Source organism: Carettochelys insculpta, chromosome 2 (genome assembly GCF_033958435.1).
Source record: "Carettochelys insculpta isolate YL-2023 chromosome 2, ASM3395843v1, whole genome shotgun sequence".
Lineage (NCBI taxonomy): Eukaryota > Metazoa > Chordata > Testudines > Carettochelyidae > Carettochelys > Carettochelys insculpta.
Window position 1 is genome coordinate 159,916,779 of NC_134138.1, and position 13,672 is coordinate 159,930,450.

Below are 13,672 nucleotides of genomic sequence, written 5' to 3' on the forward strand. Positions count from 1 at the left end.
TGAAAGACAAAGTGGTGCGTGTGTGTATTTTGTTTTTGTTTTGTTTTTTTTTAAAAGACTAAATAAGTTGTAAGAGAAGACAATGGATTTGACTCGGTCTTAAAATGTACAGGGAAGCTAGACAAGCTGTTTTAGGATGGAGTTGCCGTGGTCACGTGTCTTTCGGCAGAAAAGAAAGCAAAGCTGGGACATAAAGACCTCATGAGATGGTTTGAAGACAAGGCCAGGAAAGAAACCTTGATGAGTATGTATACAACATTTATGAATACTACCTAAATACAACATCTTCTGGGAGCCTTAGATTGCTTCAAAACATACCATTACAAAACCAACAGCACACAACAGTAATTACTTTTAGATAAGGCTATTATGCCCACACACTCTTGAAAACAAGATTTGTTTTGAATTGTTTTATTAAGAGCAGCTTTCATGTGCTGACCTTTACTATACAGCTGCACACTTTGGACCCCTCAGCAACCTTCTATCTATGCTGCCAATTTGATAAAACAATGGAGAAAGTAAAGTACACACACACAAACCTCCCTCCCCCCCCCCCACACCCACACACCTGACTGAACAGTATTGAAAGAAAAACACACACACACACACACACACACACACAGAAAGGCTATGGTTTCAGGATTGTTTAAAATCATTGATATTTTATCACTCTCTCTCTTCCCCACAAAATCCACTTTATCGAGGCTCATTTGTTTAAATACTTACACTGGAACACAGTTTCCACAGTGAAATACCGCTGATGTTACTGAAGTTTTCCACGAAATTCTTAGGGGCAGTAAAGACTCGAAGCACCTTTTCATCAGCTCCAGAAACAAACTGAAATCGGCCAGTCATTGCCAGACAATGTATGTCATATCCATGTACTTGAGGCCTTGCAATTTCATGCCAAGTTACCTCAGTTAAAAAAGAAACCATAGTTGTCAAATAATCAGTGTCTGAATTCAACAGGACTTAAATTATCCATCTTCAAATTAAGCTTTAAGATTAAATTAATCAACTGATAGTCTTTTTAAAAAAAAACACCTATCAACTCACCATGCCACAGCTAAAACACTTAAGATTACCATTCTTCAGCAGAACAACTCTTCCAAAACTAACCCAGACCATTAAGTCCCCGATTGTGCAAAAGTGTGCATAACAGGCATAACCTAGCTACTCTGAGTAGAGCTATTCACAGTAGTAAAGTTGCACACGTGCATTTGCAGGATCAAACCTAGGTTAGTTAACTCAGGTGAGAGGAGAGTGAGAGATGAAGAGGCCTGCAGAGAGGACAGCATTACTGGTGTTTACCTCTGAGAGTACTAACGAGTGAGCTGTCAGGAGTATGATAGTATTGACTCATACTGCCAACAATACTGGCACTGCCAGGGTCAAGGAGACATCTGGCAGCCACAAATGCCTCCAGCACACTTAGTACCAAGAAACTATCAACTTTTGTTAGCCAATGGCCGGGGGGTGAGGTACCACGTGTGCCCTTATTTCATCTGAGTCTTTAACTGCTAGGACGGAAAGTCCCTTCGCAGCGGGCAGCCAGGGAGACTGACAGGTGCCCCAAGAGTCTGCCCCGTGGAGGTGGCACGACAGCGCTCAGCTCTCAGTATGCCTCACCAGTGGCCATGCTCACACAGCTGAAAACTGGCTGGGTACTTTTATTTGCGTTCGGTTTGCACGTAACAGGAAAAGTCAGGTTAAAACTTAAACAGTTACTATTTAATTGATAAGGAAAAGTTTAATTCTTATGGTTACAAGGTTTATAGTTTCACTTCTTTAGTTACAAGCAGCTAACATACAACAAAAGTACTTTAATTCATAGAGCTATTATTAAATGAGCACAAAAGCAAAACACATAGCACGTCTTATTCTCACCCCTGCATTACCCGGCTTGGCATGGCCAGCGTCTGTCACTCAATCCCTCAGGAAGAAGAGTATGAGGAGGGTGTCCCCTGGGACCTCGAGAGGCAAAGACCTTTCTGACCGGCAGGTATACGTAATTGGAGCTCAATTAGAGAGGGCTGCCGGACTCTTCTTTATACCCCCCCTTGGGTCACACACACTCTTCCTTATCTTTAAAGATGCCAATTGTGTTAGATTGTCTCATGACACTAGTTCTCGCAGGGAGTTTTAAGGGCTTAATTCACCCCTGCAAGGTGGAGATAATCTAGACAGTCTTTTCTTATGGGCAGGAGATTCCTCTCCTGGGACGATGTGTAGGCATATCAATCACTGGTACTAGCCAAAGACAGCCTGAGGCCCTGGTCGTCTGCTAGCCCATTTGTCTTTTGTTCTCTGGTTTCAGTCCATTCAGGGTCATGATGGGGCAGTACATCTGTGCTCTGAGGCATCAAAGACTGTGCTTGAGATTGGAATGCCTGAGAGCACAGACACGCTAAGACTGGGCTGTGTCCTTTTGCTCCTTTGTGCTCTGAAGCACCTAAGAGGGGCAAGATGGAGTAGAGCTGTGGGGGAGGAATTCTGTCTGGCTACAACTGTGCTGCTGTAGAAATGGAAGGAACACCTTCTGCCTCCATACTCCATGGCACTGAGTCAGGTGTCAGGGTCAACCATGCAGTTTTCTACGAAGGAGTGCTTACACTTGGACCACACTCTACTCATGACCAGATGCCTAGCCAACTTGTGTGCCTGCAATCTCACGCTTTTCGCTGTCTGCTGTTTATATCTCTCTTAGACATGGAGACTGGTGAATAGTGCTGAGACTCCGGCATGGTGCAAACTGCAATCCTTATCGATGCCAAATGCACTGAATGTCAAGTCCACCAACCAGATTTGGCTTGCGGTCTCAAAGCAGCCTCCATGGAGTAAAAGCTTTAGCCTGGCTTCACAAGCTCTCTTTTTGTGATGAAGTAATTTCCCCCATAGGTATTCTCACCTTTGTATCAACAGCTACAAGTGTGTCACATCCACCCTGATTGAACTAGCCTCATCGGCACTGATATTCCTCATAGCAATTTAACACTCCCATCTTTGTAAGTATGTATAAATCCCTGCCATACTAAAGCTTCCATTTCATGTATCTGGCAAAGTGAGCTGCAGCCCAAAAAAGCTTGCGCTCTAATAAATTTGTTAGCCTTTAAGGTGCCAAAAGACTCCTCATTGTTTTTGCTTAAGTAGACTAAACACAGCTACCTGATCTGAAGAAGTGGGTCTGTCCCACAAAAGCTCATCACCTAATAAATTATTTTGTTAGTCTTTAAAGTACTACTTGACTGGTTTTTGTACAGCTATCCTCTAAAACTTATAAAAAGAAGTTAAGTTATATTTAAGATCTTCCCCATTCTTTACTAAATTATCTGTTCATTGTTTTCCTCTACATTATTCTGTACTAATTTTGCAATGGTTTCTTCAATAATTTCTTTAAAGGAGTGCAGGTTTGGATGACAAATTACAACATGACTGTGAAATGTAACCACAAATTGGAAATTTTTTTAAAAAATAATTACTGAAAAGATGACCAAGAATTTTACTGAAACGGAGGATTAAAGAGTTAATACATAGGTTGATAGTAAAAGTAACTAAACAGCTATGATTAAAAGACAGGTGATTTACAATTTCATCTGTGGACATCGGAACAATACCAGTTTTATTTGTTATTTTGCTCAGCTGTTATTTCCCCAACAGATGTCACTGTCTTCAACAGTAACATTACATATCCTAAACATTTCTAAATTATGTATGGTAAACTGAAAACTACTAGGAGGCTTGAGATAGTCTATACTGAAAATACAGTGAATGTACCTGTGGCTTTAAATTATTCAAGTTTCATTTATTAACTGCATAAAGCACAAAAAAGTACTATACTGTAGTTTGTATAGTAAAAAAAAATTCTCAACAAGTTAAAGCCACAAGTACCCTTAATATAATACTGACAGACTGACAACATCCCAAAACCTAAGTACTCAGTTCAAAGCTGAAGCTCCCTCAGCAACATTAACTCAGCCTCATGCCATGTATTTAGTACTATGCATTGCTTTTTATTTATACACTACAATATTGTCAGCAAAGCTGTATCACAGGTGCAAAAAACCACACATTCTTTAATCAATGTAGCAATGTCAGCAACTCCTCCTCCCCAGAATCCCCCCCACACATCAACACAGCACACTTGTGCCTAATAACTCCTGAATAACTTTATATGTAGACAACTCCTAACTGCATCAACACTAAGGACGACACCAATATAGCTATTGCAGTAAAATAATCATATACACCAACAAAATAGTAACAAAGAGGGAGCCGTGCTAGTCTATACACTATCAAAACAAAAAGCAGTCAAGTAGCACTTTAAAGACTAGCAAAATGGTTTATTAAGTAAGCTTTCGTAGGAGAGACCAAGTGGGTCTGTCCCACGAAAGCTCACCTAATAAACCATTTTGCTGGTCTTTAAAGTGCTACTTGACTGCTTTTTGTTTTGATGCCAACAAAATAGTGAGAGAGAGGTAGTCGTGTTAGCCTGTATATTCACTAAAGAAAAAAGCAGTACTGTAGTACTTTAAAGACTAACAATTTATTAGGTGATGAGCTTTTGTGGGACACACCCACTTCTTCGAATCTGGAAAATTCTGATAAATGAAAACCAAGACGAAGATAGAAAAGATAGGAAAAAAAATTAAATAAAAACTCATGAATCAGCTACTTAGGACATGGCGGGGGTTGGGGGAGGGAAATTACTGCAATTGTCTATTAAGTTTAGTGAGCTGCCTAAGATCACTACCAATATCAAAGATGAGGAAACTGTCCTTGTAATGCGTAAGGTAATTGCTATTTTTGTTGAGACTGAGGTATAAAGTATTGATCTTGAGAATGAACTCAATTAAGATGCCTCCCTTTGGAATCTGGTGTTAAAGTCTCTTTGTTTTAGAATTAAGGCTTTCAAGTCTTGAAAGCTATGGCCTGCTCAACTGAAATGCTCACTGACAGGTTTAGGTGTGTTCAGATTCCTAATGTCTGATTTGTGTCCATTCATTCTTTGGCGAGGTGAAAGAACATGAAATTGGAAGAATCACTTTCCCAAAGACGACACACTCAGAAAAGCCAAGACTATCAGATTGTTCGTGCAGCAGTACGACCCCCTTTGTTCTACCCAACCCCCAAAAAAAAACCCAAAGAAAAGGGATTACACTTGAGTGTTGGTATGGCTTGAAAAGGAAAGAGATGCTTAATTAGACATGACACTATCTCCACTACATCTTTAAAAAACGGTTAGGGACCTTGTTATCTGGATGTTTTTCTTCAGCGTGCATATGCCTATTCCATTATATCAGAGGCAAAAATTCTACAAAACAACTGCTAGGTCTAGTGCACTAGCAGCAATTTAAAGAACACAATGAGTAAGACAAGGACCTTGCAAGCAAGCTGAAGTGATTTCTTTGTATCACTCTTCAGAGTGTATTTGGGAGATACCTCACCACAATCTCCCACCCTCATATACTTAAGCATCCATCTCAGAAACTGAAGAGTTAGCCAAAAAAAAAAAAAAGTGCTGGAACCAAACAAACAAGACAGACACCAAACTCAAGAATTCTGATGTAATTTACAAGTGATGATACTACACAAACAGCAAAATAAATAAAAAATCTGGATAGAAATCCAGTGAGAAGATTAGTTTTTAGTTTTCAAATACCTCTATTTCTGAAGTTCGAAATGTTACCATTCATAATTGGTATGACAATAGTACTTAGAAACCCTTCTCCCAGCAAATCAGGGCACCATAAAAGCCTGAAGAAAACATCGCCAGAACTCCTTTCCCTTAGAAGTATTTTAGCATTTCAGTTTCTTGTCCTTACGAAGGCTGAAAACAGGAAGTGTTGAAGGGCAAAATTGAAAATGTAAACAGAAAACCTTCAATACGTCCCAGTTTAGTGTAGCTTAAGTGTCTCTTATTTTGCACCAAACTGCTTTATCCATTCTGAGTTTTAACCACCTTTTGCAAAAACTTCCAAAGATATACCTCTCTCTGGTGCCTTCTTTTCCATGGAGCAAAAAGTCTAGTAGTTTGATCAGAACCAACGGTGAGGATAAATTCTCCTTCTGGATCCCATTTTATATCTTGTACACTGTTAAAATGTCCTGAAATTACAACTTCTGGAGTCCATTCTTTCTATTAAAAACAAAGCCAATGTATTATACATATGCATGAGAATGCACGCATAAACATGAGCAACTGATATATTTTTATATGCAAGATATGCAGAACTAAAGACAGAAGTCCTCTATCAGACCTGACTAACAAAGACACTAACAAGCAGGACATCTGAAACAGCAAAAAGTTAAATCAGGATGATGTGTTAGAGCACCAGCTGAAGAGGTTCACATCCAGCAGTGAGCTACTCAATGATTGTTCACTATCAGTTGATGTAAATGTTCGGAGGATGCAGCTGGACTAGAGACCAGACTCAAACAGTACATTTATCCTGGTTTTTCTACTTAACAGTAAAAGCACTAAAAAAGGTTTTACCTTGTTAGCTGGAATCTGTCTCCAAAGATGCAGTGCTCCATGGAAAGCATGAGCAAGAATCATTGAACCATCCGGGCTAAACTGGCAGTCAAAAAATCCAAGCGTGTTACCACCCACTTCTCCTACACGGACCTAAATGAACAATCGAAAGTGAAATATTTATTGCTCAGTAAGTCTTTCATCAGCCGTAATCCTACTCCAAGGCTGGCCACATAGCACAATCTATATTTTACATACAAAAAAAAAAGGGGGGGCGGCAAAAGAGCATGAATTACTTCTGAGAGAATTCTGCACCACTACATGCACAAAATTCAGACTTATTTACTTCCCCACAGAAAAGACTGACAAAGCAAAGGGAGGCCACAAGAGTGTCCACATAACCTTCCCCAGCAGCGTGGGTTTGCACCCAGAGCAGTCAATGGAGGTAAATCACTGCAGGGACAAGAGGGGTCTCGGAACACTTCAACTAGTGCCTCATGAGGTCCACCCCCCAGCTGCCCAACCCTCATGTATCTGGAGGCCCTGCCCCTTATACTCAGACTGCTCCCTATAGAGCCTCAATTCCCACCACACCCACCCTGAATGCTTCCACCAAGCCCCCTGTTCCCAGCCTCAACTGTTAGGCCCAGATCACTTTTATCCTACATGGAACAGCTGTGTCCAGGTCAGTGCACCCCCCTTCTGTGCCCCCACTGTTCTTCACCAGCGGGAGGGATCACCATATGGGGAGCTGCTCCCATATGCCAAACTCCTATGCACCTTGATACCCCAATATCCAAACCCCCTTCACCAAGCCCCACCTCTCACTGAACCCTCCATTCCTCAATGCACCAGGATGAAACGCACTCCCACGCCACTGAACCTCAAGTCTGTGGAAGCACCAGCTGCTCCCAGACCCACACTCCATGCAGCCCTGTTCCCCCAGCATCTGGACCCCTACACTCAGCCCCCAACCCCAGATCCCCTCTGCTGGTGCCCACAGAATCAAGAATGCAACTAGCAATGTGTAATGAACCACGAAGGGTAAATATTATCTACTAGGTAAAGTGAGTGCCAAGTCTGTGGAACTCCATTGAAATTAGTCTCAGAGGAGTAGCCGTGTTAATCTGTAACTTCGAAAACAATTTGAAAAAAACTTTGAAAACAATTCAAAATACCTGACCTAGCTTACAGGTTTCAATTCCACCATTAGCTCTGCGTGTGCGTATGCATGTCTGTGTCACGAGAAAACAGAATCTAAGCTATAGTTTAAGAGATGAAGGTTCTCCCTTGCCTGAACGGAGATGCAAGAACAGGGAATCTGTAATTTTAGCTGCAGTCTTGTATTAATACCACTGATACTCACTGAACTGCATTTCAGACCAAGTCCTACTACTTTAAAGCTGTGTCTACACTCGCTCCCTACTTCGAAGACATGATACGTGTAAAAATTTTAAGGAGAAAGCGACTTCAGAGTTGCCCAGGCACTTCGAAGTACTGGCTGATTAGCTGCAGCTACACGGAAACCAGCACTTCGAAGTTGCTGCAGGGGAGAATTAGCTTAATGAAGTGCTGCATATGCACCGTAGCACTTCATTAATAATCTTCCGCCACCCTACTTACCATCCTCCCTTAGAAATAGGGACCTGGTGTAAACAGAGCCTTACTGGGATATCATTCAAGTATGATGGAAGCCAGGGTACTCTGGATTGTATTTGGGTGGTTGAAATGCTAAACACAGTACAAACTACACAAACTTCTTTAATTGTTCTTTTATATACAGAGATGATGATGTAAAATAATCAACATTAGCTAAGCAGTAATGCTCAAGAGGTGAGCACTGAGAGGAGAGGAGGGGCTCAAAGTCATATCTTACACCCCCAAGGCTGAATGGCTAGTTGTGCTCCACTGGTACATACTAATGATAAAGAAACGTTCTGTGTTTTGCAATGCATTGCAGATGAGGAAATACAAAAGCAAAATTAAAGTGACTGCATTATAAAGTATACTTTGCTCCTTTTTGATTAACTTAATTTCATGTCATAAAGTATATATCAGTTTAGTGACCAAAGAGTATGTTTAACAGTTTTTGTAGTTAAGGCTAGTTCTTGCAAATTTCATCCCCAAAAGTAGAAAGTTTAGAGAGTGCTACTCGCAACCAAGTAACTGGGTTTAAAATGACAAACTCAACCAATATACGAGCATTTTGACTATCATTCAGATTTGTCAGTTACTACTACTTTTATTCAGCTGTTGTCCTGTTTTATGTTTTTCATACAATTCTTATCCACTTAACATACATGCAACTTAACATCTTTAAAGCAAAATATTCCATTTAAACTTTTCCACAACTTTCACACACACACACAAAAATATCACAGTGGAACTTAAGGCAAACCCAATGTAGTTTCGGTTACACAGGTATGCTGAGAAAAAAAATGAGTTACCTCTTCTAGCCACACCCCAGATTCTTCATCTGGAGCCCACAGAATCATAGTTTTGTCCATTGATGCAGACAGTAGTCTCATTGATTGTTGTATTATGCCATCTACAGTACAAAAAAGAAATTATCTTGCTGCTACAAATCAGAATTCTCTTTAACGGAATACGACAATATTAAAATTTAAGTATGCTGAAAATTCAACTAGTGGATTGCAACACTTCTGCACAAACAATGAACAAACACCAGCCTTAATAAGAGCAAGTCCAAGGATCTGATATGGGTATGTTTAAGTACTGTTTCAAATATTTGTTTGCACGAGGGCTATGCCAAAGGAAAGCACAAGAATAAGCACAATTTGATATTGTTTCTTTGATATTAGGGTTTGCAAAGCTTTGATAAGAGGAAACAAAAGCTGTCACACATTGGTAACATTTGATATCCCAAAAGGTATGAATCACAATTCCAAACTCTTTATTTGTAAAGGTACTCTATTCTATTGTTTGTATATCAGTAGATTATTACTGCACAAAAGCAGGAAAAAATTGTGATTCTATTCGTTGTTCTACAAAGTAAAGCAGTAACTCTTCATTCATGTATTTGGAAGAAATAGCTCTTCTTTTATTTAAGTTTGTGTTGAACAAACCAAAGTGAAATAGTGCTAGCTGTATAAATCACAACTCAAAACAAAATTATTAAACAATTAAAACATTTATATACAGTATTAATATTGCCTTTTATCAAACCGGTTCATATAAAAGACAAAGTACATGCACACACACACAGAGCGGACCATACCAAATAAAATGGGAACAACATATAGCAGGTCCTCATCATACACGCAAAAATGTTGTAATTGTAAAATTACAGAAGATATTTCAATACCATCTCTGTGGAAACTCCAGCTTACAAAGGAAGTATATAATGCATAATTGTACTAGGTAAAGTACAAGCTTGGTAAGCTACATATGTGCACTTTCTTCCTACCTTTCAAAATTGCAGGCTGCCAGTGAATTGCACAGACCCAGTTTTCATGGCCAGCTAACACAGACTCCAGAATAACTGCATAAATTGTCTCGGTACCTACCACAGAAGAGAGGAAATGAGACTGATCATTCTTCAATAGCATTTCGACATGAACAAAGATTTTCCACATTTTCAATAATACACAGACAGATGTTATAGTGAAAAAATTCAATGAGAAACCTTAAAAACAAGCAAAGCCACATTCATTGCTTGTCATACTTCCACTTTAAGACAAAGCCATCAGCATAGCAAAAGCACAGACAGGCATGTAAACCATCTTCAAAGGGTACATGCTCCCCTCTGCTAGACGGTGCTGAGGGTAGTCTAAGTGAGTTATCTGGGCCTCATGCTAGAGCCATTTCTCAAATGTCCGAGAGTTGAGTCCCACTACTGGAGGCAAAGCCAAATAACTCCTGTCCTATACTTAGACACGTTGGGAGTGCAAAGACCTACATGCTTTAATTTGTACATCTGGTGTGCACCCCCTCTCTCTATGAGCAGATCATTCATAACTTCTCAATGTGCATGTGCATCATCAGTGGGGCTGACAAACTCGCTGGACACCTGAAAAAGGCAAGGGAAGGAAAGCCCAGCTGCGCACCCCCAAAAGGGATGGGATCATGGACAGAAGCGGTAGAGCAGGCCTGCAGCACCATCAGGGTCTCCGGCAGCAATTTAAAAGGCCCAAGGATCCAACTGTCACAGTAGCAGAAACCAGGACCTCTTAGCCCTTTTCAATTGCCAGGTCCTGGAGCAGTTGTCCCCTTTGTCAGTGGGCCTGTTCATAATAAATTACTACTTCTTTAAGTGATGCTTCGCTGAGCAATAAGACAGTAACACTGAATTTGAGGAATCACTTGGATATGAACTAGCACCCACTGAAGTTAACAGGGCTACATCCTCACCAGAATTCTGTTTTGGATCTTTGCACACTCAAAAGGAGACCACTACAGTGGTTTCCTTCATGTTATGCTTGGGAGATAATATTTATACTCAAAAATAAGCTTGGAAGAATATTTTTTTAAACTCAGTAAATGTTGGTTTCACCATACACAAAAGGATAAAAATATTGTTATCAATAACTCAAATGTAAAGATAGCAAAGAAACATGAGCTTCAGAACTTAAAAATATTCCATTGTCCAATTTTAATGGATATAACACTCTAAGATTTTGAATTCTGATGTCTACTGTTAGATGACTATTGTCTGACCCCATGCCCAACGTCACATCAAAATTTAAAACAATAAAAATTAAAAATGCTTAAAATAATTGATATTATCTGTTTAAATACTAATAAAAAAGACCAGATTTGCTAAGTCTACGTAACAGCTAGTTAGTTTTCTTTTTTTTTTTTTTTTTTTTAAAAATAAAAGCAAAAGATTTTGCAGAACAGTTAAAGGTTCTGTCCACATCCCCTTCACTAGTTTGGTGATAAGACAATTCAGACTTTTGGAAACAATGCACTAGGAAAAGCATGCTACTTCATAATTTCCTCTCCATCAGGTAAGCCTTCTTTAACCTCTCTGTAAGAGCTGAGTTCAACACACATCAGCTACACATACAGACTGTGTCTACACTAGCTAGTTCTTTCAAAAGATTTTTCAAAAGAAGGGGGCTCTTTTGAAAGATCCTGTGGAGCATCTACACGCAAAAAGCGTTCTTTCGAAAGTAAGCTGAAAGAATGTGGCACTCCTTTCAAAAGCGCTCTTCCACTCCTGTTCCAGGAGAAGCACCCCCTTTCAAAAGCTTCTTTCAAAAGAAAATGTGTTTAGACACTCCACAGGACCCTTCTTTTGAAACAGCAGTCCTCATGGCACCTGATTTTTCAATCCCTGGCTCGTTCTTTTGAAAGAGCCGGGGTTGTGTGGACGCTCTCTTTCAAAAGAGAAGATCACTCTTTTGATCCGCTTTTTTGCTTGTGGACACTCTTTTGAAAGACGTTCTTTCGGAAGAGATCCTCCGGAAGGGCTTCTTTCGAAAGACCTCTGTAATGTAGACACAGCCACAGCTGCATGAAGAGTCTGAGGAATAACTTCAGTGCAATATGGGAGGGAAAACAGCAATGCTGCCATTGATGTGGGACACCATATGGATCACAAGCCAGCCAAAACCTGTGCAGGGATGTCTCCATTTTTCCTGTCAATCTCAACCGTAAGTATAAATGGAACCATATCCCAGCAATTTTCTCTGGAAGAGGGAATTAGAAACTAAGCAGGATTAGAGAGCTGAACGGGATCCATAGAAAGCCACACATATTTAGAAGCTGTGCCTCTTCTCCATGAGAAGGTAAGCATGAAGAAGAGCTTCTGGTCTCATATGATTAAGATGAAGATTTTGTCAGGTTATTTTTGATACATGCAGGTCACAGGAAATAAACAAAAACGTATCGAAGTCCATGACCCATCTCTGTAGTAATTGTGTCTATTTGATGTGGTGCTGAGTTTAACCAAAGAAATAAGCAGGAAGAATCTCTTTGTGAGCCAAAACACAATATTAACACAGTATGATTTTTTCAAACGCCACCTTGTGCGTGTTCCATGTTTACATGTGCAAATGCTTCTATAAATGAAAATAAGGACCCCAAAAATACTGAGTGGATTATTAAATTGCTGTGAATCTGTAAAAAATGAACTCATTTAATAAAAAACTTGTTAATTTAATCTGTGAAAGAAAACTGATAAAAACTGAAAATGTATAACACTAATTGTCTGTGACACTTTCAAAAAAAATAATGAATGGGGGGATGAAAGCCCAAGACCTGCTACGGGAAAGGAGGAGCTCTGAACTGTGGAGGTGGACTTTTCATCATAAGCGGCACCTGGTAGTTGCATGGCCAACAGCTGGGAGCTACATCTGAGAGATGATCACCATTACATATGTGACGATTCATCTTTACATATGATTACATAGCCTGTTGAATTAGCTGAAAAACACTTAAGTAATAAATACATATAATTCTTTTTTACTTTTAAAGTCTTATATATATATATATATATATTAAATCATATTATATTAATCTTATTAATTTTTAAAAAACCTACGATGCATAAGTGTCTGATAAGTGGAGAAAAATGTGTAACAGCTTACTGTATTTAAGACAAATAGATGCCTTGAAACTACAGGCTACACTTAGAATAGTTATAGTTTAATAGAAGACTTCTATTAAGATTTTTTTTACCAATATACTGTTTCTGCAATAAACCAGACACACTATGCAATAAATGCTTCTGAAACACACGTACTTGTTGCTTTTTTTTTTTCCCCGTTATTGAGCAGCAAGTGTTATTAACCTAACTGATTGTCTTAAATTCTTCTAGCATACGAATGAAACAATACACTTTCAGTGCAATACACTGAAAGCAACAATCCATACACTGGATGGAAGAACAAATAGTTACAAAGGGAGCATTTCAGTTATTACCCACTTCTATTTTTCATGGTAAAAGTATTCTCCTTCAGCCTTATACAGTCATCAACTTTGATTTCTGCAGACGGTGTTGATTTTGCCTGCACCTTCCAGATCCTTATCAGACAATCTTGGGCACAGCTTGCTAAGAAGAGATCCTTGCCTGCAAAAAAAAAAAAAAAAAAAGACAGCAACAACATTGAATCACTTCTCTCCATTACCCTCTTTCATTCATATCATCCTTCACCACTCCGTAACACATCTGCTTTTCCTCTCTAAACAGTATTATGAACACTGCTGTTCCTTTGATTACAATGTCAACTCATT

The 13,672-nt window shown here is 39.5% G+C and overlaps 1 protein-coding gene across 2 annotated transcripts in view; it reads right to left on the reverse strand.

Annotated features, from left to right (window-relative positions):
- ELP2 (elongator acetyltransferase complex subunit 2) overlaps nucleotides 1-13,672 on the reverse strand; it is an 84,735-nt gene that overhangs the window by 36,704 nt on the left and 34,359 nt on the right. For both annotated transcript variants that reach the window (XM_074987906.1, XM_074987905.1), the window contains 6 exons: nucleotides 13,365-13,508; nucleotides 9,900-9,995; nucleotides 8,920-9,020; nucleotides 6,494-6,625; nucleotides 5,987-6,136; nucleotides 727-915 (listed from right to left, as the gene is read on the reverse strand). In XM_074987906.1, the coding sequence (XP_074844007.1) occupies nucleotides 727-915; nucleotides 5,987-6,136; nucleotides 6,494-6,625; nucleotides 8,920-9,020; nucleotides 9,900-9,995; nucleotides 13,365-13,508 (812 nt within the window). The remainder of the gene's footprint in view (nucleotides 1-726; nucleotides 916-5,986; nucleotides 6,137-6,493; nucleotides 6,626-8,919; nucleotides 9,021-9,899; nucleotides 9,996-13,364; nucleotides 13,509-13,672) is intronic.